The 26,762-nt window shown below is 40.4% G+C and overlaps 1 protein-coding gene across 1 annotated transcript in view; it reads left to right on the top strand.

The window, feature by feature from the left end:
- The window catches only part of LOC133977861 (plasma membrane calcium-transporting ATPase 1-like), a 102,463-nt gene extending 90,074 nt beyond the window's left edge, over positions 1–12,389 (top strand). Inside the window, exons 19-21 of the mRNA XM_062416158.1 lie at positions 1,000–1,107; positions 2,811–2,993; positions 10,030–12,389. Coding sequence (XP_062272142.1) covers positions 1,000–1,107; positions 2,811–2,993; positions 10,030–10,275 — 537 coding nt within the window. The 3' untranslated portion in view covers positions 10,276–12,389. The remainder of the gene's footprint in view (positions 1–999; positions 1,108–2,810; positions 2,994–10,029) is intronic.
- The last annotated feature ends 14,373 nt before the right edge of the window (positions 12,390–26,762 follow it).

Below are 26,762 nucleotides of genomic sequence, written 5' to 3'. Positions count from 1 at the left end.
TCATCATCATCATCATCATCATAATCATCATCATCATCATCTAATGCATTGATTCCTAAACATTTTCTATCAGGTTCCTCTTTTATAGAGAGATACAGAAGCAAAGATTAAAATTACAATATAAAAATGATTAAATTAAATAATTACCGTAATATCCCATCCACAATTAACTCTAAAAAACTTTACTCTCAGGGATTATAGCAACACCTCACCTGAAATAAAGGCTTCCTCTACTAACATCTAGTTTTAGTGTAGTCTAAGGTAATTTATTTATTTAAATATGTTAAAATAACAAAATAAGATACATAGGCAGTGGAACATAGCAAAATAGAAATTACAGCAAACTTTAGATAAACAACAAAATAATAACCATTCAATGTTCAAAAAGGGTGAAGGGTGAAGTTACCCTTTTTTTAAACTCTGTATTTTTATTGAACAGTAAGAACTGAGACACTGTTTCACACAACAAAGACGAGGTTTTTATAAAGGTAATGGTTAAATGATGCAACCACTACAAAAGGTCTATCTCTCAAATGACTAGAAAATGGGGGGGAAAGTGCAAATAATGATTTTCCGCTCTGAGTTGGAAGTTCTTTTTAACTTGAGGGGTTCAGGCTGCTCCTGCCAAAACACAAGGTGCTCAGCAACGTAAAAGCAGCGAGCTTAAAGATTCACTCTGATAAAAAAAAAAATTTAAATTGTAAAAGTTGCTCCAGGCTGCTAAAAAGCGCTCCGTAAGATCGAGGCTTAAAGGATAAGGCTGGAAATATTCTATATTTTTATTACTGTCAACAAACATGATGAAAAAACTAAACCAATAATGTTTTTAATCAGTTTCTCAATACTGTCTGACTTGCTTACTTGTCTTAGACCCTCAGCCTGGAGCTTTTTGCCTCCTACTGAACACATAAATCTTTCAAATCAGATCACAAATATATCGTTTCATTATTCATTATTTCTTACAGCTGGCATATCTGAAATGTTTCTTTTCCTCCTCAGATCATCATCGTTCAGTTCGGAGGGAAGCCGTTCTCCTGCACAGCTTTGACAATCGACCAGTGGCTGTGGTGTGTGTTCATCGGTGTGGGAGAGCTGCTGTGGGGACAGGTGAGACCAGAACCAGAACTACAGTTGTTTTTAGGCTCAGTACACACACAGCCTCAAAGCAGAGCATGACAAATCAATAAACAACATGTATACGGGGGAAGAGGATGAAGAGGTGGATACGTGAGGTTTGTAGCAGCAAACTGTTGCCTGTCACACTCTGCTCTGCTGCAGCGTTGCCATCACGACCATCGCCATGGTAATGAGCTCAGCACATTAAAGCAGCGCGACTCCTGTTCACGAGCACAAGGGGAAACAAACCCAGCGTGTCGGTCCCTGTGTGGTTGATACGTACACACACACACACATGCACACACACACACACACACACACAGGCTTAGAAAGCATTTTTATATATCAAAAAAGTTGAGTCGTAAGAAGTCTGGTGGGTTCAGTTGTCGGGCAGAGACGGAGAACAGAGAGACAGAAAGATGCTGACAGAAACAGGCTGATGTGAGATCTGTGCTTAAAGGTAAAATACTGTTTGTTTTTATTAGAGAGAGAGAGAGAGAGAGAGAGAGAGAGAGAGAGAGAGAGAGAGAGAGAGAGAGAGAGAGAGAGAGAGAGAGAGAGAGAGAGAGAGAGAGAGAGAGAGAGAGAGAGAGAGAGAGAAGATGACAGAAGTATAAGAAACTGATGTGCAGCTGCAGCAGGAGTCTCAGTGTGTCTCTCCTCTTGTTTTTAATTGAACAACAGTATAACAAGATAACAGAATATTGTATATTATAAATTCAGTTCATCAGAGATCTGTTTAATTTAAAATGGAATATAAGAAAGTAATAATAGAAGTTAAATAAAGTCCATTGTAGAGCATTTACATACAGAAATGATCAAGTTACGTATTCATTTATGTGTAGCTATCGGGCATTACTGCTTGTTAACAAAGAATTTAGTAAGTGTTATGGAAAAAATCAGCAGTAATTAAATAAAGTATTATATCATAAGTCGATAATAATAAGATACCATCTTCTATTTAAAAACACAAACAAGAGATGAAGATGGCGGCAGCAGCTCCGAGCTCTCTAGATTTTAGTCTTGTATGGTGCCATTTATTCATTCATTCATCACATATTTATTTAGTATTGCACATTTCTTAACTTTTATTGCCTATTTTCTAGAGATGCTGTCATGTCTCATTCTTACAACAATGACAAATAAAGAACTTTGAACTTTGAACTTGAACTATTTAAATATATATATATGTTTAATTAATTAACAAGTCATTTAACCCTTAAAAAAACAACTTAAAATCCAGGAGAGACTGAGTGATTTTGGTTATCACGGCTCTTAATGTTACTTCAGTGAACAGTAGACTCACACTCCATAAAGCTGGTGGAGAGATGAAAATCTGTGCAGCAGAAGTTAAAATATTCAGACTCTTAGTTTTTATTATGAGTTGAACTCTAAAAACTTTTCTCATAATGTAACTTGAGATATTTGGTGTCTTTCATCACACTCTCCCTGCCTGGTTAACTCCGCTGCTTCAGTTTATTCAGTTTATTACTCACGCTCTCCGTCCAAGCTGACATAACCCTGATGACATCACTCTGACATCATCAAGGTTATTTTCTCCTCTACAGCCACGAGAGACTTTACACAACTGTTTCCACAGGCTAAGTTGAACTATTGGTGACCAGTAAACTGACCCTCATGTGTAATATCAGTGAATCGATCCCCTAAAAAAATGTTCTTTCCATCAAACTCAGCTGATCTCGGCCGTCCCGACCCACCACCTGAAGTTCCTGAAGGAGGCCGGTCACGGCATCACGAAAGAGGAGATGCCCGAGGAGGATCTGACGGAGGGCGCCGATGAGATCGACCACGCTGAGATGGAGCTGAGGAGAGGCCAGATCCTCTGGTTCAGAGGTTTGAACCGCATCCAGACGCAGGTACGGCCGCCATGACAACCAACAGACCTCCTCGTCTAACCGTACTTTTTTCTTTTAAGGGTTTCTGATTTCACGAGTTTCCAGGCTGGTGTTTTTTGAAGGTAATAAGATGACGCAAAAGTCTGTTCTGCCATGAGAGCTGCAGAAAACATCGGTTGCCGTGGTTACGTGGGGTTCTTGAAGATGAAAGACGACTTTCTGGGTTTACTTTTGATTATACTCTGTCTTTTTGTTGTTGTTTTTTTACTTTTTTCTTTGGTTCAGCTGTCTTATCGTTGGATTGTTCTTTCACATCGGTGTTATTTTGCAAAACAAACTTTAGGTCAAATTGAGCTTCACCGCCCTCCTCCTCCTCCTCCTCCTCGCCTTTATTTTCCCAAAATCAAACAAACATCCGATGAACCAAAGTGAGGTTAACTACTGTTAGCAGCCTCAGTGTGTCTGAGCAGACACTGTGTTGCATCAAGACTGTGAGCAAAGACTTTATTCACTACAAACATTTGTGATCATTAATAAGAGCAGCATTTCATTTTAGATAAATCCCATTTTTAAAAGAGTTTAGCTGATTAGGGTTTGAGTTGTAATCTATCCAAATGTTCAAGAACATACTATCTTGAAAAAATGATATGAAAGTAGCAGTAATGGGATTTTTTTCAGTTGTTAATACAAACTTTAAAAAAATATTTTTCACATCTGTCTCAGGTCTTAAAACCCAGTTCAGAAGATAGATTAACATTTAGCACTCCTGCAGCAGACGAGCTCTGTGTCTCTGAGTGGAGAAATTAAAGCTCAGTGCCGAGCGTGCGGAGGTAAAACTGGAGATATTTTAACACAGACACACACACATATACATGGCAGCTGTTAAGTTAATTTCACACACACATACACGCACACTCACACTGCAGCTGTTAAGTTAATTTCACACTCTGCTGCAGAGCTTCAGTACAGTTTGTTGGATATTTTCATTTATCAGTCATTCAGTTAGTTGGAGGGTAACTAGCTGCACCTTCACAGCGCCGTCTTTTCCGGTGACTCATCAGTCTGGGGTTTTGCTCTGTGTGTGTGTGTGTGTGTTTGTGTGTGTGCATTTCCTCCTCCTACAGGATTGATCAGCACTCACTGAGCATTAGCATGTCCTCAGGCAGCCCCATTCAGTCCCTATGGGCTTCATTAGACTGGATGCTAACACCCACCTACAGTAACTGTAGCCAACGCTGTGCTCCCACATACACTCACTGATACAGAAACACACACACACACACACACACACACACACACAAAGACACTCTCAGAGTCAAAGAGGTCAGGTGTTTTCCTCTCAGCAGTGCACTAACTTGTACTTACTTTGGCTGGAGGGTAAACACATCTGAATTAATAATAACTATTATGTTTTTTCTCCTTTGTCCTCTTGAGTTTTTTTCAGTTTGACCTCTGTAGCTGCTGCAGCGTCTTCACACAAACTGACTGAGAAGTTTCAAACTAACTGTCAGAATATCAGTTTTCAGGCGTGAGATGTTTCCGTTGCAGAAAGCACAAACAGCTGAGCTTTAATAGATAAAAATAAATCAATTGTTAATTAAAGATAGATTAAAAACCTGAAATTGATCTCTGTACTGATGCAACATGCAGTAATCAGATCAGACTTGAAAGTTAACATTCATTTGAATACAGAGCTGTGGAGAAAAATAAGTATCACAAATGAAAACATCAACATTTTTCTGAGCAACGAGGGATGTAGAGAGGATTTATAGTATGTCTGCAGCCCATGAATCACCGGTTCAAATACTAATCTATGTCGTGTTTGGCAAGAACTGGTAAAAAAACTAAACTAAACCAGGATATAAGTACATATAAGGTCACAAAAAGAGCAGCTGTGTGGAGGCCTATCTTCCATAGTTAAGATAAAGACGGGAGGACATCAGAGCACAGTGTGACATGTCAAGGTTCAAAATGTTCGGTGGTTTCCACAAATCTTTATATAATCTTTTCCACCAATTAGCGTTGTTATAAACCATATTTAGGACTTTTGGGAAGTCAGAAACAGAGGCGTTGTTAGGAAAATGGAAATTTCAACCATTCCATGACAACAAGGCAAACACTGCTGATTATGATCATGCGATATGATCAAAAGCTCCACAGCAGCTACTAAACGGAGGGGAGGTTGGAGTTTGATTTCAGGTGAGGTTGGAAACTGTGCATCTGGTGTCTGATGATAACCTTCATCTGGCCTTCGTGGAGCCACAGGGGGTCGTGAAAGAAGGAAGCGATGCGAACAGAAACAGACTCTGAGCTCTCGTGCTTTTCGGTTTCTCCGCCATCAGACACGCCGCGAAGAAAAAGGAAGCTCTCTGTTTTCTCTTCATGTCTTTTGTATCTGTAATATCAGTCTGTCGTCCTCCTGGGATGGGAGGATGAGGGGATGGAGGGGGAGGCGACGAAAGGCTGCAAGCTAATTAGGTTCTTATCTCTCCACGCTCCTCTTCCTGTCCTCCTCCTCTCTAATCCTGGTGGGCAGCGTTGTGCTGCTCAACGCCTCGACAGTCAAACACAGTGGGGTAATAATTGGTACAAGCAGCACCTCGCTGCCGAAACTTTATCAGTCCTTCCAAGTGACACTCTTTCTCCTGTTTCCACTTCACTCAGAGTGCTTCCAGCCTGATTCAAAAGCTTTATTCATTGTTCCGTTTCTTCCTTCATCCCTTCGTTCTATCAGTGCTTCTTCTGGATTTTCACGTTTTGTCTTTTCACTAACTAAATGACAGCTTTCTCTCTCTCTCTCTCTCTCTCTCTCTCTCTCTCTCTCTCTCTCTCTCTCTCTCTCTCTCTCTCTCTCTCTCTCTCTTTCTCTTTTTTTGCTTTTCTCTCAAACCTCAAACTTCTCCTCACCCCTAAATCCTCTCCTCTGTCCTGATTTCTCCCTCATCCTCTCTTTCTTGTTTCTTCTCATGTTCTCTGTATCCAATTTGTTTCAGTGTTACAGTGTTATTGTTCTCCTGCAGAACAAATCAGTGCTGTGTTCTGACATGAAAACACATGGAGGCTGAAAATGTTAAATATGGGCACCAACATGATACCTGAGTTTTGGAACTGATACCAATATGATCATTTTTTTGACCTTACGTTAAACAACGTTGACCCTACTTTTCTGTTTATAACTAACTAAGCCTCAAATGCATCTGTGTTTTATTGAGCAGATGTCATTATTCAGATACAGATCTCATGTTAATATCAGGCTGTGATGACGCTGATGATCAAAGTGTTCAATACCAGCTTTCCATACTTGACAGTTTTTAAATTCATTCACATTCTGAACCAAAAATAAGCCGAGCTGTAATGAAACTGATGTTGGGTCTGTTGAGACCAACTGTCATTTCTTAAAGTTCGGTTGATAAGTTGTATTTGGGGACACTCAGAAGGTCAACACAACAACATGTGGCAACATGTTACACATTTCAAAATACCATGTAAGCCTTAAGCAGCATTACACATTATCATGGGTCAACTCAGCTGGATACTCCACCTTACTGTTCCTCACCGCTAACACAAGGACGACTTCTTCTGTCTGTTTGCTGTGTTTGTCACTTCACACCTGAAATGTAATTACTGACCTTCTTTAAAACTTTCTCTAACCTCTCCATAAGTATTTCTTTTCTTCCTTCTTTCCCTTCTCTTCTCCTCTGTCCTGTCACCTCGCTCTGTCTCTGTCTCTGCTGTCTAACGGTGTGTTGTGGCTGTCCCTCCTTCAGATGGATGTGGTCTATACCTTCCAGACGGGCCAGGCGCCTGTGCCCGGTGCCCTGCGCCGCCAGCCATCCGTCGTCAGCCAGCACAATGACGCCACTGCCGCCAAAACTCTCTCTAGTCCCACCCACGTAGGACTTAGCTCCTCCTCTTCTCTCACCAACTCGGCCGGGGCTCCGCCCCCTGCTGCCGCTGCTTCCTCCTCCACTGCAGGCAGTGAGTCGGTGATCGGAGGCCAGCTAATACCACGCTTCACCTGGCTGGGCTCTGTCTCTTTTCCTCTTTTTGATCTGCATGAAACATTGAACGCTGCATGACTGACTCTCACGAAATGCATCACGCTGTTCCTGTCACCAGCAGGGTGTCTGCATGTCTGAACTACTCCTAATTCTATAAATGATCTTCCTAATAATTATAAGACATAACAGACTCATTTAGCAAGATAGTAATTTACATAAAGCTGGAACTGATGTGACTGACATGTCAAAGTTGTTAGTATAAAGTTTGTATCAGGAGCAGGTGAATGGAAAAACTAAAATAAATTGAGCTGGTTGCGCTGAAACGACAACTTCACAGTAAATATATTGAATCAGGTTCAGAAATTCATCATCCCATAATCTCTGCTTTAAACTAAAGTATTTATGTATTTAGTTTGATAATTTGCAGGTCAAAAGAAACTTATATAGGATAATCAAACCAAATCAAGCGTGAGCCGCCTCTACCATTCAAGCAGTCCTCGTAATATTCAAAACAGATCCACTTACAGAATGGTGTAAAAATTGTTGCTAATTTCATTAATAAAAGGCACCGCTAGTAAAGTTTCCTGCATTTTTCTACAGCTGCTTCACAGTTTTATCAGTGGAAAGCTTTTCATGCAGCAGCAGGAAATGTTCAGTTTGCATTTGCCGTAATTAAAACAGAAAATCCAGCTCTGAAACATCTGTTGGAAATCAATAAGTAAACAGCAATGAGACATTAACGTAGGAGGGAAACTGCGATTCAGGCAGAAGATATGAAGCACAGCTGAAGATATTTAAAGATATAGTTGCACATTATGGGCCTGGAAGTCACACATTGTTGGTTTTGATCTTTAATGGGATTTGTTGACAACAAAAATATATAATATATCCAGCTTCATCCTTTAACAGAAAACAGTCTAAAAGCTTTATGAATTAACTTGCAGACAACCTGATCACCTGATCTGCTTTCTCATTTGCCTTCCTTCTTCACCTTTCTCTGCTGTGGCTTACTCTTCATCTTTAATCTCTTTCTCCTCTTCTTTAATACCTCTCATCACTTCCCTCTCAGCCCGCTGCTTCTCCTCCTGCATGTTGTGGAGATTTAAACTCTTTAACATCCGTCTATTAACCCTGATGTGACTTGCTGCCTGACGAGAGGATGACAGATCACAACTGTTGGCCAACGAGAAGAGAAATACGCTGGGAATCCCTCTGATTCGTGACAGAGTGGGGAAAAAAGAAAAAATCCCTGCCCTATTTTCTTTGTTGTGTTTTTTTTTTATTATTCTTTTCTTCTCGGAGGCGACAGCCTGGGCACCAAGATAATTTTATGGGTTAATCCTGAGCAGGGTTAAATCTGTCAGGCTCAGCAAGTCTCTCATGGTTTAACAGCCAAGAGCTTTTTAACTTGTGAGCTTTGCATGTGTGCGTATGTGTGTGTATGTGTGTGTGTGTGATGGTTGCATGTATGCTCTAAGCTGCAGTGCTCAGCCTGCAGTTCCCCTGTGGTTCAGTAATAGAGAGCTTTGAACTGCAGGGTTATTAATTATAATGAAGAGTGTCTGTTGGTGCGTATAAATCAGTGTGATCAGCTGCAGCCTCTGTGGATTCATCACAGAGGAAACAACTTTAGGCAGAGAGAGGAGAGCAGCTAGAGGACAAAATGATTCTGGCTCTGACTGCGATTATAAATACTTAACAGTGTGCGTGTGTTTGTTGTTTTTCCTGTGTGTGTGTGTGTGTGTGTGTTTTTACGAGGGTTGGCTGTCGTTTGAAATGTTTCCATACTAGTGCTGACACCATCAAAGCTGATTCGCCCATCTGCAAAGCGAGTCCCAGACCCCCAGGGGCCCCATGAGTCCCAGTTTTGCTCCTTGCAATTTGGTTTTATTAATTACAATTTTTTTTGTGTGTGAATAAAAACCATTTTTTTGTCGCGAGGCCCAGTAATGATTAGTCTGGCCATGAATACCAAAACGTCTTTGCTCTCTTTCTTACTCTGAGAAATACTAACATATTTTTCTATAATTTTTCTTTTTATTTATCAAAAAAAGGGGCAAAGTTAAGTGTTAGATGTTGTCTAAACACACACAGCTGTACAAGAACATGGTCGTAAATTGACAAAAACAAATGTATGTCAATCAGGAAATATAGTATGCAGTTTTCTACTTTCTCTACTCCAAAAAAACCCCAATGCAGTTCAGGACCCAGCCCCAGTTTTTAATAGGTGTTCATGGTTTATGGGGACAAAAATCTGACCCCTCTGAGGACTGAAAAATCTATCCAGCGCATCCATGCAGAAAGTCAGACCCATTAAAAAAAAAAAGCAGTTTTCTTAGTTTGATGTGGACGATCTTGACAGGTCTAGACAGCATCCTGACCTGAACCCATCCAACACCTGTGGGATGAAGTGTTATAGCGATGATGAGCCAGACTTTATCACCCAGCGTCAGTGTCTGTCAGACTGGGAGCAAATCCCTGCAGCCTGGTTTCAAAATCTGATGGAAACCAGAAGAGAGAGGAGGCGGTTATAAAGAACAGACACATAGTGCATCAGTGTTGGATTTAGATATAAAGTATTAACGATATATACAACGATAAAATGGGATTATTAAAGTCAGTCTGTGTATTTGACTCCTGCTATGGACAAATACTGTGTGTGTGTGCGTGTGCGTGTGTGTGTGTGTTGTAGCTTCTGTGATCTGATGTCCCTCCACATTCAGCCGCCTGTTGGGGGTGTTTTCATTGGAGTTTGTCCTCCTGCATTCAGCTGCCTCCAACCTACATCATGTCAACCCTTTCCTTTGTACCTTTTGTGTTGATGTTTTGTTGATATTTAATTTCAGTTTTCCGATCGTGTTCCCATCCGGCCGACCTGTGTTTCACTTGTTGACGTGTGTGTTTTGTGGTTTGCACCTTCCTGCACAGATTCAGACGACCTCCATGTGTCCCATCAGCCCCCGCTGCCTGTTTGACATCACACTCTTTCATAAAAACAGAACATGCGAGTGTTGTTCTGCTCGTTCTCTGACGTTTCTTTTCTTTCTTGCTTTCAGATTAAGGTGGTGAACGCATTCCGTAGCTCCCTGTACGAGGGGCTGGAGAGCCCAGAGTCCCGTAGCTCCATCCACAGCTTCATGGCCCATCCCGAGTTCGTCCCCTTGTCCGAGGAGGAGGCCCGCATCCCCTCCATCGAAGAGAGCGGAGAAGAGATCGACACCCTCCCCAGCGCCTCCTCTGAGGCGGGGGGAGGAGGAGAGCCACCCAGCGCCTTCCCCCATAGCTGCGAGTTATCCATCTGAGCTCTCCACTCCTCCTCTTCCTCCTCCTCCTCCTTCGCCTCCCTCCTCTCCATCAGCATCATCTGTCATCCCACCAACTGAACTGTCACACTGAGGAGGGAAGTCATCGCTCTGCTCATCCCCTCGTTCTGCACACACACACCAAACACATGCTTCATATCGTCTTCACCCGCCCCCTCCGCACCCTCAATCATTCCTGCCACGTTGCGTTTTTCATACTGACTGTGGCGTCGTTCTGCCTGTAAGTGTGTCCCTCCTCCTCCTCCTCCTCTTCCTCCACCACCGCACGCATGAATCAGTAGAGTGTGGAGTCCAGAGAGTCTCCGCAGCAGAAAAGGCCTGTCCTTGTCCATTCATGTATATTTTTTACTTAATGATCCTTTTTTGGAAAAGCTTTTAAACTTTTTTTTGTTGTTGGGTTTGATCTTTTTTTTTTTTTTTGCGGGACTAGCAGCAGCATGTCGTGTTTCTGTACTCGCTTCATTCCTGCGTAACCCTCTTCGAGAAAAAAAAAAAAACGGCACAGAACTTTTCAAAGAGTGCAGTGATTCTCATGTACATACGCTTTACGCTCTTTTACACAGCTAACAGCCAGGTTTGGTGATCAGAAGATTTTTAGACAAAAGCAAAAATAATGTAACCTTTCTTTTCTCTTTTTTTTCTCTTTTAATTATAATTGTTTTTGTTTCTAAAACCTCTAACGAATGTTTAATTGATGGTTATTAATTGAAAATCCTGAGAATGTCTTGTGAGTGTGACACTACAGTCGACAAGGTTCAAACTGTTTTAAAAAGAAAAAAAAGTTCTTCCCTTGTTGTGTCTCTATGTGTTGGTTTTTTTTTTTCTTTTTAGCTGCTGTGTTGCATGTTGGAAGGACAGAATGTTTACTACCCGATAAAATATCCACCATGGCGGCATCCAGAGAGGGCTCGCTTTCTGCTCCGTGCGTGTCTGACCTCATCTCATCCAGTCAGGGTTCTGGTTCTCTCTGCCCCCCTACCACTTTACCCCTTTACCCCACTTCTTCTTTGTACGTCCACAGTGTCAGTAGGAAACAGAAGTGTGAGGAGTTCATGTTTCCCCCTCCCCTCTAGTAGGATGCATGTTATGTTTCATTCGTGTTGAGTCGCATGATGATAACTTAGGAATGAATATTTGAGATTCTGTTTAGACGACCATCGATGTGTTAGTCTGCAGCAGCGTCTGTCCAGAGCTCTGTGATGAACTTCCTGTCTGTAGGACTGAACATCCTGTTACACAACAGGAAGAAACAGACTCATCAATACTCGGCTAGCACAGAGGGAAACCTTAGCAGGGCAGAAAACAACCCCGATATGCTCTGTGTGCGTCCTGTAACACACATGGACGTCTTCACAAGCTCTTGATCCACCTTCATGTACTCGGAGTCTCTCTCTGCACTCATAAACATCTACAGAGATTGTCACAGCTATGTGGAAAGTATCATTTAAGCTTTGCTCTGCTTTTCCACTTTGTGTCACAGTCGACTGAACATTTTTGGTCTCATCTCAAAGGTTTGGACTCTCCGAACTGAACGCACAGATGCCACAAGATGAGACTAACTCAATTTCACGGGCAAAGTCTTTGAGTGTTTGTTTTTATATTCATTATTTATAATATATCCATTTTCAGCTATTTGTCCAGTTCTAGTCATTCCTCCAGACCCAGAGCTCGTGAGGTGAGAGGGTTTGAATGTAGATCAGTTTCCTGTCAGCCTATCTCTTTTTATATAATTATACATAATTTTAACATAATTAAAGGTGCAAAGTGATATTTTTTCAGTCTGAATATCAAAACTGAGAATGAAAGCATTTGGAATATTTTCCAGTTTGCATTTAATTACGTCTACTTGCATCTTTCTCTTAACTTTATACTAGAGCCTCTTCTAAACTTTACTTCACGTTCAGTCTTAAATGAAAGGGGAGCGGCTACAGTGTCGATGAGCCTGTGTTTGGTCACGGTGCAGGAAGTTGAGCTCAGCAGACAGGAAGTTAATGGATCTCTGAACAGGGTCTAGACCGTTTATCTGTGCTTTAAGACAAATCTTAGTACCAGTTCTGATGTTTTTGTCCCCCTTTCCCGCTCCCTACGCCCCCCCCCCCCTCGGTGAATAAAAACAAAATCAGCTGTCGGTGACATCACACTGCCGGCAGCAGAGAGGGTCTCTTCACCCCCCCCCCCCCCCCCCCCCCTTCTCTGCTCTGCCGTGTCTTGATTGATTGGCCGCGTTGAGGTTTATGGTAGACTGATGATGTCACCAGTCAGCCCCCCCACCCCCTCCACCCGTTAGAGTTAAATCGACTGTGTGCGTCCCTGCCCGCCGCTCAGTACTTCCTGCCTGTCGTCGTCCGCAGATTATTGTCTTAAAAGAAGAAGGAAGCAGCGGCGATGCTTCTAATTCCCTCTTAGTCTGACTAGCAGCCATCAACCTATCTTTGAACTAGGACACGTTATTGAAATAATGTGCTACTACTGCCATATTTTCCAACTTTATGTCATGACTAGGTTCTTCCTCTCCCCTCTGATGAGCTTTTTCTATGTAACTCAGAGCCATATTTTATAGGTTGTCTGTATTGTTTTTTATCTCATTGTTATCGAGGTTTCCTTTGGACTTTCTCACCCGCCCTCAACCCCCCTTTTCCACCCTCTCTCTCTCTTTCTTTCTCTCTCTTTCACTCTTTCTCTCTCTCTCCTTCCTCCCCTGGCCCCCCCTTTTACTCCAAATGCGACCAAAAAAGCAAGGAGAAAATCTTCAGTCGTCACTGCCGAACCAAGTTTAAAGGACTTCTACAATGTTTACATGAAAAGCGAGTGGGTGGCAGTTCGCCTGCGCTTCTCTCATCCGACCACTTCCCTTTCCATTCCCTTGCTTTCCTGAATCTTAGAGTTACTATTTAACTAAATGGGGAAATCTTTCTTGCATGGTTTTCATATAAAATTCAATGTTTTGCTCATTTTTTACAATTCTTCTGTATTTTTATATTAAGTACTTTTTAATATTTTGGAGATATATGAATATATATGTATAGGCTGAAGAGTTTGGTGACAGTTCAGTACATGAATGAGATGAATCTACCGTGGACTGTCTTTTTACAGCTCTCTAAATATTTATGCCACGTGTGTCGTCTTGGTCACCTGATGTTAGGGCTCAGAAACCTGCAGTGACTTGTTTACTTCCTGTTGGCCGTTCAATTGGAATCTCAACAATCTAGACTCATCAGCCCCCTTTTACATGAGTATATTCACTTTATCTAAGATGTTGTGACACACTACATGCTATGTGATTTCGCAATTATCCAGCTCCATTAGAGTTCAGCAAATGCAAACGTGAATACAGCTAACTGTATCAAACATTAAATGGGAGTGTATAATTATTTATCCAACCTCTGGGTTTCTTTGTTTCTGTACTTTTGAAGCTACTTTACGACTGATTTCTTTTCTTTTCTTTTAATGAGTGGAATGATGCCGTTTTCCAACTGGCAGGTGTCAGAGCTGACGACTTTTAAAGACGATCAAAGAAAGCTGTGTCCTGCTTCAGGCCCCGCCTCCTTTGAATGGGGCGTGGCCTATGAAGGCGTGTCAGCCCCCTTTGCCTTTAACTTAAGCTCCCATCCCCCCTCAAAGTAACCCGAGGACCAAAGCAGAGTCGGACCAAATAATATTACAAACCAATGAGCTGCTGAGAGCTCCTCCAGCCAAGAAGTGCTTTTTAAATACAGACCTGAGCCCTGTTCCCCAAACGCATCTTAAAGCTGTGACTCTAAACCTGATCTGAGGTCTGGAGAAGTACCTGATCAGACTAGACGAGTATATCTTAAAACCCAGAAACAGATTGGACCTGGGAAGACCTCACAGCCCCTGAACAAACAAGAACTCTCACGGAGTTCCTCTTTTTATGCATTAGTTGTAATTTATCTATTTTAAAGGTGCATTTAATTGAAGCTGCCAGGACAGAAGCTATAGTAGCTTTACTGAGTTTTGAGGTTAACAGTTGACAGGTTTTGTTAGTTTTAAATTAATTTCATTCAGTTAATCCTCATAACTGTCCCTGCACATGTTTACATACTGAGGAAGGAGGAGGAGGAGGGAGGGGAGGCTTTCTAATCATGACTAAGGCCCCAAAAAAGTCACGGGTTGGCTCACAGATTTAGTGGCATCCAGACCGAAGCAGGTAAAGGACGCCACATTTCTCAGCTTCATTCCCGATTTTTTTTATTTTAAATTTGGTCATTGAAGGAGGCGGTGACTGTTGACGGGACACGGCTCCAGCTGTAGATGTCATCGATATTTTATACAAACTAAACAGCTTCAGAAACTGTTTCCGGGGGAAGAGAGCAGGACTGTTAAAGAGACACCGTGACATCCCTTTCTCTTCCTGCCGTGTGTCACGTGTGTGGTTAATCAATGAGGCGCACCTTCCAAAACATGGGGAGGGCTGCGTTTCCTCTTTGTTTCACTCTACGGCTGAATCTGACAGAACGCCTGTGCTCCTTACAGTCAGTACAATGTAAATATTGTCATATAAGTGAATGAAGAGTACCTGCTGTCTTTGTTGGTGACAGGAAATGGGAGAGAGGGCAATCAGCCAATCATCACCCAGCATAGCTTTAAAGAATGTTCTGCCAAAGTCGTTTTTTTGTTGTTTTTTTCTCTTTTCTTTTCTTCTTCTGCACAAGTTTGTTTATAAAGTTGGCAGTCACATGACCCACCCACCCATGCCCACTTCCCTCCCCTTCCCCTGCCACCTGGATAAGATTGTCCCTCTGCTCTCGCCATGGCCCTCAGTTCAGTGTCGCTGTGGCGGTCGTCTGTTGGACTGGTTGGACTGGTTGCCCTCACGTTTTCATGCAAGGTGCACAGTGCAGCCCCCCCACCCTACCCCCTTACCCCTACCCTCCCGCCATCAGAGACGCTGCAGACATGTTTGTGCTTCTGGTTTTCAGCCACGTCACACAAAAACAAACAAAAAACTAACAAAAAAAACTAACAAACAAACAAACTGTCCCGCTGAGACTCAGCAGCAGCGGACTGAAAATCTTCACCTGCTCACCCGGTTTTAGCTCTCTGAAGGGTTTGTTTTTGTTTTTGTTTTTTTGCTTTTGTTGGGAATTCAGAAGATCTCAGTTTTTTCCATTTAGGACTTCTGTATGGCGGAAGGAACTCGCTTCTTATCCAGTCATAGTTGCATTTTGACTGTGTTGCTTCCTCCTAAGAGCAACGCCTCTCTCAGAACAGCGTCGGATATTAATGGAGTTCTTTGGAGAACCTTCACATCCACTGCAAAAATCCACAAATAATAATAATAAAAAGATGATTCAAATGAACTGGAATATCACAGTTGGAAAAGTCATAACCACTTAACATATATATCTATATATTTATATATTGTATCTATATATTTATATCTAATATGTGCGTGTATACATGTTAGATATAAATATATAGATATATATGGTTTCTCAGTTGAACTTCATTGCAAAAAAGACTGAAAAATATTTGTTTTCTGTAATTACTATGATACACAGTAATAGGCGTTGGTGTTATTTTTGTATAAACATAATATCATCTATGTGGCATGCATGACATATATACAAACTTTGGTGGTTTAAAGCAATATGTCCAACCTGGTGCGATTGGTTTTGTCGTGTTCTGTGTAGCCTAAAAGCCACTCTGTACGAAAAGAGAAAAAAAAAAAAGAGAAACTGCATTTGGATAAAACTAACTGTTCAGTATATGTGTTCAATGTTCTGTGTTCTGCATGTTTTAGTATGGAATGAAACATCCCAAAATGTTGGCTTGTTTTCCAAATTAATCTCAAATACATGCCCTCTCCCCACCCGACCCCACCCATCCCCGACAAACACACACCTGTATTTGCACTGTGAGGTGAAAACACACACTGAGGAAATTAAAACGGTGTTACTTCTGATGGATGGATTGATGAAAGATGAAGATTCTTCTTTTGTTTCCATCGTCTCATTTTATCCAGAAAAAACTACCACTAAAAAATGATCTGTCCACTCATCCACGTCTCCACTGTCCCATCCTCCCGTCACATTCACACACACACACACACACACACACACACACACACACACACACACACACACACACACACACACACACACACACACACACACACACACACACATAAACACTCAGATTTACAGATTGTCCTGAACTCATCACCCACTCACCTGTGCAGTGAGAGGAGGAGGAGGAAGGAGATGTTGACAGTAAACCAGTAACACATTCAGCATGTGCTTCAGGTAGGCTTCTGGCTCTGCAGGTGTCGTCATGTCTCACCAATCACATCCATCGATCTCCACCATCCATTATCCTCATGCTTCTCTCCGCAGACCAGGTGGGGGAGAAAAATGAGGATAATGAGAGTTTTGTTGCTCACCTGTAAGTCGTCTGTTGTTCGTGTTAGAGCTCGACCGGCATCGGCATGTATGTCAGCTGATGAGTTACAAGATGATGACAGTGTCCAAACACAAATTGAAATTTAGTTTGTTTACCAATTGTTAAATGTAGAGCTGCAAATATGGATTATTGTTTTTAGTGTTTATTAACCTGAAGATTATTTTTTGATTAAAAGATTTATCATTTTGTCTCTAAAATGTCATAAAATTGTAGAAAATGTCTTTTATGATTTCTTTGGGCATGAGGTGGCAAAGATGTTCAGTTTACTATCATATATGACAAAAAGAAAACCATAAAATCCTCTCATTTTAAGAAGCTGAATACAGAAAATATTTGACATGTTTTGCTTTAAAATTGACTAAAATTCTTACCAATTAACTTTCTTCAAGTAATAAGGCCCCTTATTTCATATATCGATCACAATTCTTTTTAAATGTTCTTTTATAAATCAGTATCGACTCTCATGAGCATTGGTCCGGCTCTAATTTATTCTCGCTGTCAGTCTGACGGTTGAGAACTGTGTTGTTGTGTTGTGATGTAATGACGGATTTGTAATTGAAAAAAAACATTTTAAAAACATTGATAGTTACTTGGATTGGCGTTTAAATCTGAAACTGATCTCTGAGAAGGTACAAAAGGATTTCATAAAATGTTGAACTGCTCCTTTAAAACCTGTATTAACAAACATCAAATGGACTGAAAGAAGAATCAGTGATAATCTACCATATTATATGTTTTATTCACCTGTTTTTTCTTTACAAACCGACTTCCTCACAACACAACTGAACGTTTCTCTTCCTCTTTGAGTTTCTGTTGACGTTCTCGGGGATATTTGGTTGTTATCAGCTGAACAAATAACAGAGTTAATGTTTTGTATCAGTGTTGAACTTTTGTGGTCACGTTAAAGTACACACACAGCATCACGTTGAGACGGTAGTTTGGCAAACCTGGCAGCAAGATTCAAGAAATACTGAGGTCATGAACCCTAAACGCCCTCGATGCAAGTTCACACCTCCTACAAATCACTCTAAGTATTTGGATTTGTCCTATTTTCATTATTCAGTTAACTATTTATATTTTATCTTCCAACATGAAGGTTTAAAATGCTGTTTAAAATGCCAGAAAATCCTTTATTCATTTATTTATTTTTGCCCTAAAAGTAGAAAAAGTTAAGTATGCACACATCTGGAATAAGAAAGCAGGTGCTGGACCAAATAACTAAATCTGTAACAGCAGAAAAACACACACTGCAGTTCCCAATGCAGGTATACTTTAACCTTACCTGCATTAAGAAGTGTAGCGTGCAGACTGTTTTTCTGCTGCCCTAAAAGTAGACACATTTATATACAGTCTGTTGAGTCTAAAAGTGCTGCAATTACCTTGATTAGCATTTTCTGACTCATCAAAAAAAATCATTCATGTGAACATCCAAACTTTGATATAAACAACTTGGCACTAAATGGTGGCAGAAACATCACGTCACTGCAGCCAAACGCTTATTCAACCTAATTAAAAACCATAATGGATATAGAGGGATTAGTGCTTTACTGTTAATACACAATAAGTCATAAACAATGGGAGCATTTCCTTCTCTACCATCCGTCCCACTTTGATCCAGACTGAAATATCTCACTGAGAATATTAACATGCGCACCGGCATCCTGGTTATTGGTTTTTGGAGCAACCAATTATATTTTTGCTCTTGTAAACATCATATTCTGGTTACAGAAACATGGAAATGCTGCAGAGAATAGAAACCAGGACACTGTGGCACCTGATTCAAGTTTCTAAAGACACAGGTGGAAACAGATGATCAGAAACCTCGATACTGTTAAAATCATATTAAAAGGTATATGAATTAACAAGTTTTCTATGTTTTTATGTGAACATTGTAACCTGTTCTTGTTCAATACTACAAACTTAATACATTCCCATCGGCCTCAGCTGCACTGTACTTTGTCTTTAGTGCTAAATTAACAAATTAACTGATAGGTTAGACTGAAATGGTGAATGTTAAACCTGCTGAAACATCTGCATGTCATCTGCTGTGTCATTGTGAGCATGTTGGTGTTAGCACGGCCGTCAGTGACCTTGGTGTCTTCAGTCACATCTTCGGCCTTGTCTGCAGATTCTGAACCTCAGCAGTGATTCGATTTGTGTGGCAACCAAACTAAAACTTCCTGCGCTTCCCTGTATAGGTGTGTGTGTGCGTGTGTGTGTGTGTGTGGCTTGTGTTTCCTCAATGTGTGTGTCACCTTCTCCCTCATTCACTCTCATCCTGTCCGTTCCCCATCAAACATCCTCCTCCTGTTTGCTTCAATCTATGCAACAGAATCCTCCAGTTCGGCTCCGGTGGTTCCCCCCTTTTTCTTTTGGGTTTCTCACTCTTCTTCTCTCCCTCGCAACTCTCACTCTTGTCTGCTCGTCTCCGTCTTTGCAAACTTTTTATTTTTTCCGTTCTTTTTACAAACAGAACCACGATACCTGTACATTGATGTATGTATGTGTGTGTACGACAGGTGCACGCACACATGTCGTTTTCTTTACTCTTTTGTAAGATATGATCATGTGGAATGCCTTGGTCTTAGTGTCATGTCGTTTGAACTTAAGCTGAACAAAAGATGATAATCAAGCAACTGAGTAAAAGTTGTTACATAAGTATATATATATAAATATATATAAATATATACAAATCTATATACATAAAATAAAGCCATTGGAGTTTGAAATAAATCAGTGTCGACAGAGTTTTTTTCTTCTGGGTTTTGAAGTGGGATCCAAAATGTGAAATGAACCTGACACTTAAATAGTTTAAAAAAGTTTTCTTTTTTTATCTATAAAGAGAGCAACTTCAGTTCTACATAATTATGATTAAGGATTGGACATTAAATAAAAAGTTAGGTGATATTATGTATTTTCCTTCTTGTCAACAAATCCCAAACCAATTATGAGTCCTACTAATAAATATTGTCACAATTTCAAACCCTGATAGCCTGTTATATATTATTCCTGTGTGCTGTAGAGCTCCGTTGTTGCCCAAAACCAATTAAAAACACATCAATGAGCCACACCGTGACACTGTGTGACATTCTTCATTACCGTGGACACAAACACACTCTAGTTTATTTTTACTAAATCACAAATACACCGTCCTGTTGGAGGAAATGCTCATCAAAACACTAAATGTGTATTAATCCGCCACTGAAAATAGTCCCCATCAAGTCCACTATTTACTCTTGTTTCTGTATTGTTTGCTAAAAAAAACCCCAAAAAACTACAGTGCCCAGCTGTTTTAGGAGATAACTGAGGCTTAAAAAACACGAAACTTTACATTTGTTATAATGTTTTAAAGATTTACATCCTCAGGAGGAACTATTAGGGACTGAGAGCCACAGAAGTCAAAGTACTGAAAGATGGACTTGAACATATTGTTGGTTTTGGGATATGATAAGTGATGGTAAGTATTGAATAACACCAGAATTATACTTAAAACAGCTGTAATGATGTTATATCTTTATAATAATGTATCAAATGATAATGTGTAATGTTAGAGGCGATGCTGATGATGAACCAACAGAGAATTATCAACAACCCTGCAGCTCCTCTCAGCTTTACAAAGCTTTATAGCAACTTTCAGCTCATTGTTTTGCTGTTCGGCTGCAACTTTTAGTTCACTCTCATCTCTTTCATAGTGTTGTTTTCAGCCACAGCAGGCAGATATTTTCAAAGACCCACTGTACACTACCTGCTCAGCACCAAACAACAAACAGGACAACGTTAGCAATGAACTGGTGGACACATTGGAGCATTTAGCAGCTATATAACAAGCCAGATATTTCCCTCAGGAGTTGGTAAAGAGAGTGAATATTGGACTTACATTCACCAGGTGGACAGAAACGCAACTTTAAAGGAATTATAATGTTGCTCCATTACTGCTGGATGTGGAAATAAGCAGCTGTATGCAGAAAAAGCTCAACATATTAACCTAAAAGGTGATAATATGTAAATGTGTGTTCACAGTTTGCTTCTGCTGCCCCCAAGTGGTCTGTTATGAATTACTTTCAGCAGCTTTATTTGGTGCTATCCTTATCAAGTGACTGAGCATGTTTGAAATAATGACCAGATTGACATTAACATCACATTGAATTATAATAATTTGGTGTTCCTGCTCCTCAGAAGATTAACGCTGTAGCTTTAAATTACCCTTACATCAGAGTGCGTTGGTAGTTGAGTGGTTACCATGCGTGCCAAATAATAGCAGCATCCCTGGTTCGATTCCAGCATGCGACCTTTGCTGCAGGTCATTCTCCTTTCTCTCTCTCTCTCCTTGTTTCCTGTCGGCTTCTGCATCCACTGTGAAATAAAGGCAAAACAGCCCTGAAATAAACCTTTAAATGACCCTATAAGATCTTTCCTTAATCTCCATCCTCAAGACAAACTTTACATTTTAGCTCCACAGCTGCTAAAGCTCAAAGGAGGGAACGATCACACCAACCCCGCCTTATATTCATTGTCAACTAAATGTCATTTGGAGCTTATTATTTTATTATTTTACAGCACTGTAATCACAACCAGCAACCAAACTGGATTCAGCAGGAAAGTGCGTCTCATAGTTTGGTGGATCTGCCTGCTGATACCCAACAGTCCTGCTCCTATTGTATGTTATACATCCATATAATGGGGTGTTGTTGGACTTTAAATCTGCAGATCCAGCTGTGATCAAATGGGACTTCCTCTTCTTCAGCAGGATTCAGCTACTTAATGCAACACTGCCACTGTGTGGACACGGACTGCTTTACACCTCCAGCACCAGGTTTATAAATCATAGCTGAGTATGGATGATGTGGTGCAGTAATAACAATTTATTCTGAACATTAAAGGGTGGGGTCATAATATTTCAAACAGATTTTGCTCGCTGTAATCATTCCTCCTGTTCTCACTGACCATAAGAAGATGTTTAAGATGAATTAAAGTTGTCTTTTTTTATTGTAATATCCAGATTAAACATTTGTTATTGCAGATCTCCCAGTTTGTTAGGCTGAAAGAGACACTGTATGAAGTTCAGTGTCAGTATTCATACATACAGCCACACGTGTCACACATTCGTCACTGTATCAGTTATTTTTAATTAATTCAGCGCATTTCTCTGGAGTTTTCTTTCAGTCTCCGTTGAGGATAAGGAGTTGAAGCCTGAGTCCTTATCTGCCTTTCCTCCCTGGACTTTCCCTCTCTGTCTCTGTCTAATGAGAAATGAAAGTTACAGTGACTGAGCCCCACAGCTCACCTTTGATGGTATCTGTTGGGAACATTTCAGAGCAGAGAGCACAAAGACTTACAATGTGCCTTTGGCTATAAGTCAGTATAACTTAATCTTAAGACAATAACATAAGGGTATAAGTTTCCATTTCAAAGATCTTCTCTAAATCTGAAGGCTTCAGCAGTCTGAGTTAGTCATAAAAAGTGGATTTCTGACACATTTACAGTCTTTTTAGCATCAAATTCCCTCTTAGTGTTTCCCTGTTGAGCTGTGGTGGAAGTATAGTAACAAAAAGAGGGACTTCATATTAGCTTCAGATACACTTTTTGCTCTGAGGGAGGTATGCATTCCTCCTTTTCATACTTGCTATTAAAATATCTCCTTAATGTGCTTTTAATGTAAGTGATTGGGGGCCAAAATCCACAGTGTGTCCACACAGTCATTTAGTGAAAAAATGTTTATCTGAAGCTAATATGAGGCTTCAACAGTCTGAGTTAGTCATAAAAAGTGGATATCTGCCATATTTACAGTCTTTTTTAGCATCAAATTCCCTGTTTGTGTTTCCCTGTTGAGCTGTTGTGGAAGTATAGTAACAAAAAGAGACTTTGGCACTAAAAAGATTGTAACGTTGAAAGATATCTACGTTATTTGACTCATTTGGACAGCTGCAGCGTCATTCGGAAAAAACTTTTAAATATATTTTTACACAGAAGGAGGACTGTGGATTATGTCCTCCATCTCTTTCATTGTAATTGCATTATAAAATGATCTTCTAGTGGTCAGTATGAACAGGAGGAATGATTACAGCAAGAAAAAGATGTGTCAATGTTTATTTGGGCTCCTGACTGTTGATTTAAAGCAAAGATAAAAACTGTGAAATTATTCTTTAACCAGATCGACCTCAGCTTGACAATAAAAAATACCAGCCATCTGACTGTACAACACCACAGCTCCCAGTACCTCCCACTAATAAAACTGAGGCTGTCCTTACTTTTTGATCCCAGGAAAATTACACACTAGTATATAGTATAAGGAATGTATGTATATTGTAGATTTATATAATTACAGATTATTTTAGAGATTGTTTATTGTATATTTTATTTTATCACTTCAGCATTACAAGGCTTCTCAATGAAGTGTACCTTAATTTACCTTACTTTACCTTACTTTACCTTACCTTATCTTACTTTACCTTACTTTACCTTACCTTACTTTACCTTACTTTACCTTACCTTACCTTATCTTATCTTATCTTATCTTACCTTACTTTACCTTACCTTATCTTACTTTACCTTACTTTACCTTATCTTACTTTACCTTACTTTACCTTACCTTACCTTATCTTATCTTACCTTATTTTACCTTCCCTTCCCTTCCTTTCCCTTCCCTTACCTTACAGATCAACTTATTGATCAACCAAAGTGAGTGTGCAGGAAATTTCAAAGGGAAATCCATAATCACTTGGATTCTTCTGATCTCTGACCCAGAAATGTTCTCACAGATTTCACACTACTGTTACATTTTCTGCCAATTGCAACCATTTGGTAAAATAAAACCCTGATATTCCTCTACGATTCCACTACCCCAGACTTGTGTTGTATAATTCAGGACAGTCTGGTATGATGTGAATCTTTGTGGGTGTCATATTTACACCTGACTGTCAGTCGTGTCCTCTGTCAGCCTCTGCTACAAACATCTGACATGTGCTCTCTGCTCTTTCGTACGTCGGCATCAAACAAGACACAGAGGGCTAAAGGTCGACTCACACTGGCAGCACACTGGATGATGCACATGAAAATACCAACACCCATTGTTTTCTATTCAAGTCCACACACACATACACACACAAACACACACACACACAAACACACACATGTCAACGCCTCGAGACGTCCTGTCCTGCTTCCCTTTTTCACAGCAGATATTTTGGCTTGTCATAGTCAGAAGAGCAACAGGTGTTATTTATACCATTAACGTTTGCTCTCTTCTATTAAAGTGCCATATCAAGCTGTGACAGTGTGTTAGTGAGCCAGCATGCACAAAAACAACCAAATAGAAGTCAGGCATTGTTTATTTTATTGTTTACACCTGTGCTTCTCCTTATTCAACATGTCAAAATGTCTTCCATGACATACGCCTGTTGACGTACGTTGGAAAAAGCAGCAATTTTATGACATTCGCTCCTTTTTAAAAACAGCCCCATCTTCAGTCACATTTAGCTAGATATGTCAAGATATAGCCTGTGAATTTTGAAGATACACTACATAGACTAAAACGTGAAAGCTACACTTTCACCATCAGTGGTGGTACAACAATCTTGTAAGATGACATCAGTAAATTGCACATAGTAACCTTATTTTTACCAGTCTGTGTGTTTTGGTGGGGGGCTTTTAAACAGAAGAAGGCCAAAGGGCAGGGGTCCAAAAGAGAAAAGCAAGGCAGAAAAAAGAAAAAAAATGAAATGTTGATGCCTTCAGTGGTTAGGGTGTCACTCTGCTGTCGAAGGGACAGTGTGTGCTGTTCTCAGAAGATAGCAATATTTGGATAAATAGTCTCAATAACTTGGGGAAGTGTATTTTTTACATCCAAACTGTTACAGCTTTAAATAGTTATAGCATCCAAAAAGTTTTGAATTTTTCTGGACCATTTTATAAAGGGTGTGTTTTTTCAGGGGACTATAGCTGGCTGCTGGTGATGTTATTGCATGTGTGTGTGTGTGTGTGTGTATTCGTGTGTGAGAGAGAGAGCCAAAGTCCAAAGATGACGTGGGGGGAACATGAGACAGGAATGCTAGGTTTCACTCACCACCTCTCCTCACTACTTCTGTATCTGTGACGATTCAAATGAAGTGAAGATGACTTTTATGAATCAGGAGCTTTGACTTCAGACTCAGACTCAGCTCAGGCAGCACAGCTCTGCTCCAGTCCACCTTCTGATCCCAGATAGTTGAACTCTTTCCAACCCAAAGGGAGAGCAGTCCTCTGTTTGATAACAGAGCAGAGTGGCCTAATACCCCCTTCAGTGGCTCGTCACATGAGTGTCACCTGACCCTCCTCTACATCAGAGTTTGACACAGGAGGTCAGACGTCATTTAGCTATAATGTGCAGTCTGGAAGGGGGAAAGACTTCAGACCTGACTTACTCAAGCTCCATCCAGTTTTCATGCTGTGATTATTGCAGTCAACTATCTCACAGTTACAATAATAATGGTATCACATTGTTTATCAAACTATCAGAGCAGAAATATGGTAAAATTACCTCACATCATGTTTGCCTTGAATTACTTTTTTTTTTAAGCAACAACAACAACAACAAAAAACAAACAGAAAACTTTATTGAACTACACTTTAAACCATAGTTACCAACAGGCTGGATGTCAAAAGTTTAGGTTAATTGACTTGAAGTTACTTTGACTTCAGTGTCTGTGTCTTTTAGATTTTATGCATCTGTTCATGTTTTATTTATTTATTTATTTATCCATTAATTCTTTATAATTACTTGATTAATTATCAACCTTTTTTAAAAGGAAAAAGTATGTCATTATCTGTCAACCCAAACAATGTCAACTTGTCATTACAGAATAAAATATAACATACAATAAATAAAACAGTCATAAACCTATGACATTGACATAATGTTTATGACACGTTCACAGTGTCATGTCACCCCTATGACGATACCTTCAAGTCAAGTGTTACCATAGTTTCTTAGTTTGTGAGTAAAAGTCCATTTCACTTTTATCTTCTCATTGTAAGAAGCTTTGATCATTTAATCTGTAAAACACATCTTGATTACTCACCGGACCCAAAACCATAACCCTAATTGTCTCCTGTGGTTCCTGCTGTGAGAAACGTTCACCTCCATCTGCTGATTAGTTTCTTCTCTCTCTCTCTTTTCTTTTCAGTTTCACCACTCCTGCCTTTCTTTGAGTTTCGTCACTCTGCACCTTTATTTACTCTCTAATGGACTAAAGTCACTTCACTTCCAGAAATCCCTCCACCCACGAGCCTCTGACGGCTGCCTACATTTCTCACTGAGGGAAACTCGCCCTGGAAGGTGGTTGTCAAGACGACTGCGTTTCTAACGGTGACTGAGGTGGCACCGCGGCAACCAGAGACTCCAGTTTAGTTGGGTTCATTAGAGTCGGAGGTGGTTGTAATGTCAAGGAGCTGGAGAAGAGGCTCCAGGCGACAAGCATCTTAACTACAGACAGGAGTGTGTTTAGAAAAGTTTCGACTTGAATTGACGGACAGTTTGCTGACATTCAGTTCATCAACGCTGACTCATTCCTGTGTGTCTGCACTCTTTACATCAATGAAACCATTCACACCATCCATTTATCTAAATTCCTCTTTGTCATATGTCTGAATCTCTGTGAGAGGAAAGGGGAGGATTAGACCATAAAATAGAAAAATGATAATCCCTCAATTGAATTTCATCCTCCTTTTCAAGACATCTGATTATGTTAAGAGTATCTGAGGGTGTGTAAACCTCCTCCACTGTTAGGACGGGGTGCAGGAGGCTTTTTGGGATTGTATTAACACAAATAACTTTAAAAAATGTGTTGATATTTTCCCTCCACATACACAAACCCACATGTCAGAGAGATGACGGTGCTGACGTTTGTTTCATTAGCAAATGAAACGCCTCGCTTTGAATCTGTTGTGTGAGCTTCTGAACAAAGTGTGTGTGTACGTGTGCGTGCGTGTGTGTGTGTGTGTGTGTGTGTGTGTGTGTGTCAAGGGGCTTTATAAAAGGTCGGGGGCGAACCTGAAGTCAGTTTAGT

Source organism: Scomber scombrus, chromosome 3, assembly GCF_963691925.1.
Source record: "Scomber scombrus chromosome 3, fScoSco1.1, whole genome shotgun sequence".
Lineage (NCBI taxonomy): Eukaryota > Metazoa > Chordata > Actinopteri > Scombriformes > Scombridae > Scomber > Scomber scombrus.
The sequence above is the reverse complement of the archived record's forward strand: the minus strand, read 5'-3'. Positions and strand labels throughout refer to the sequence as shown.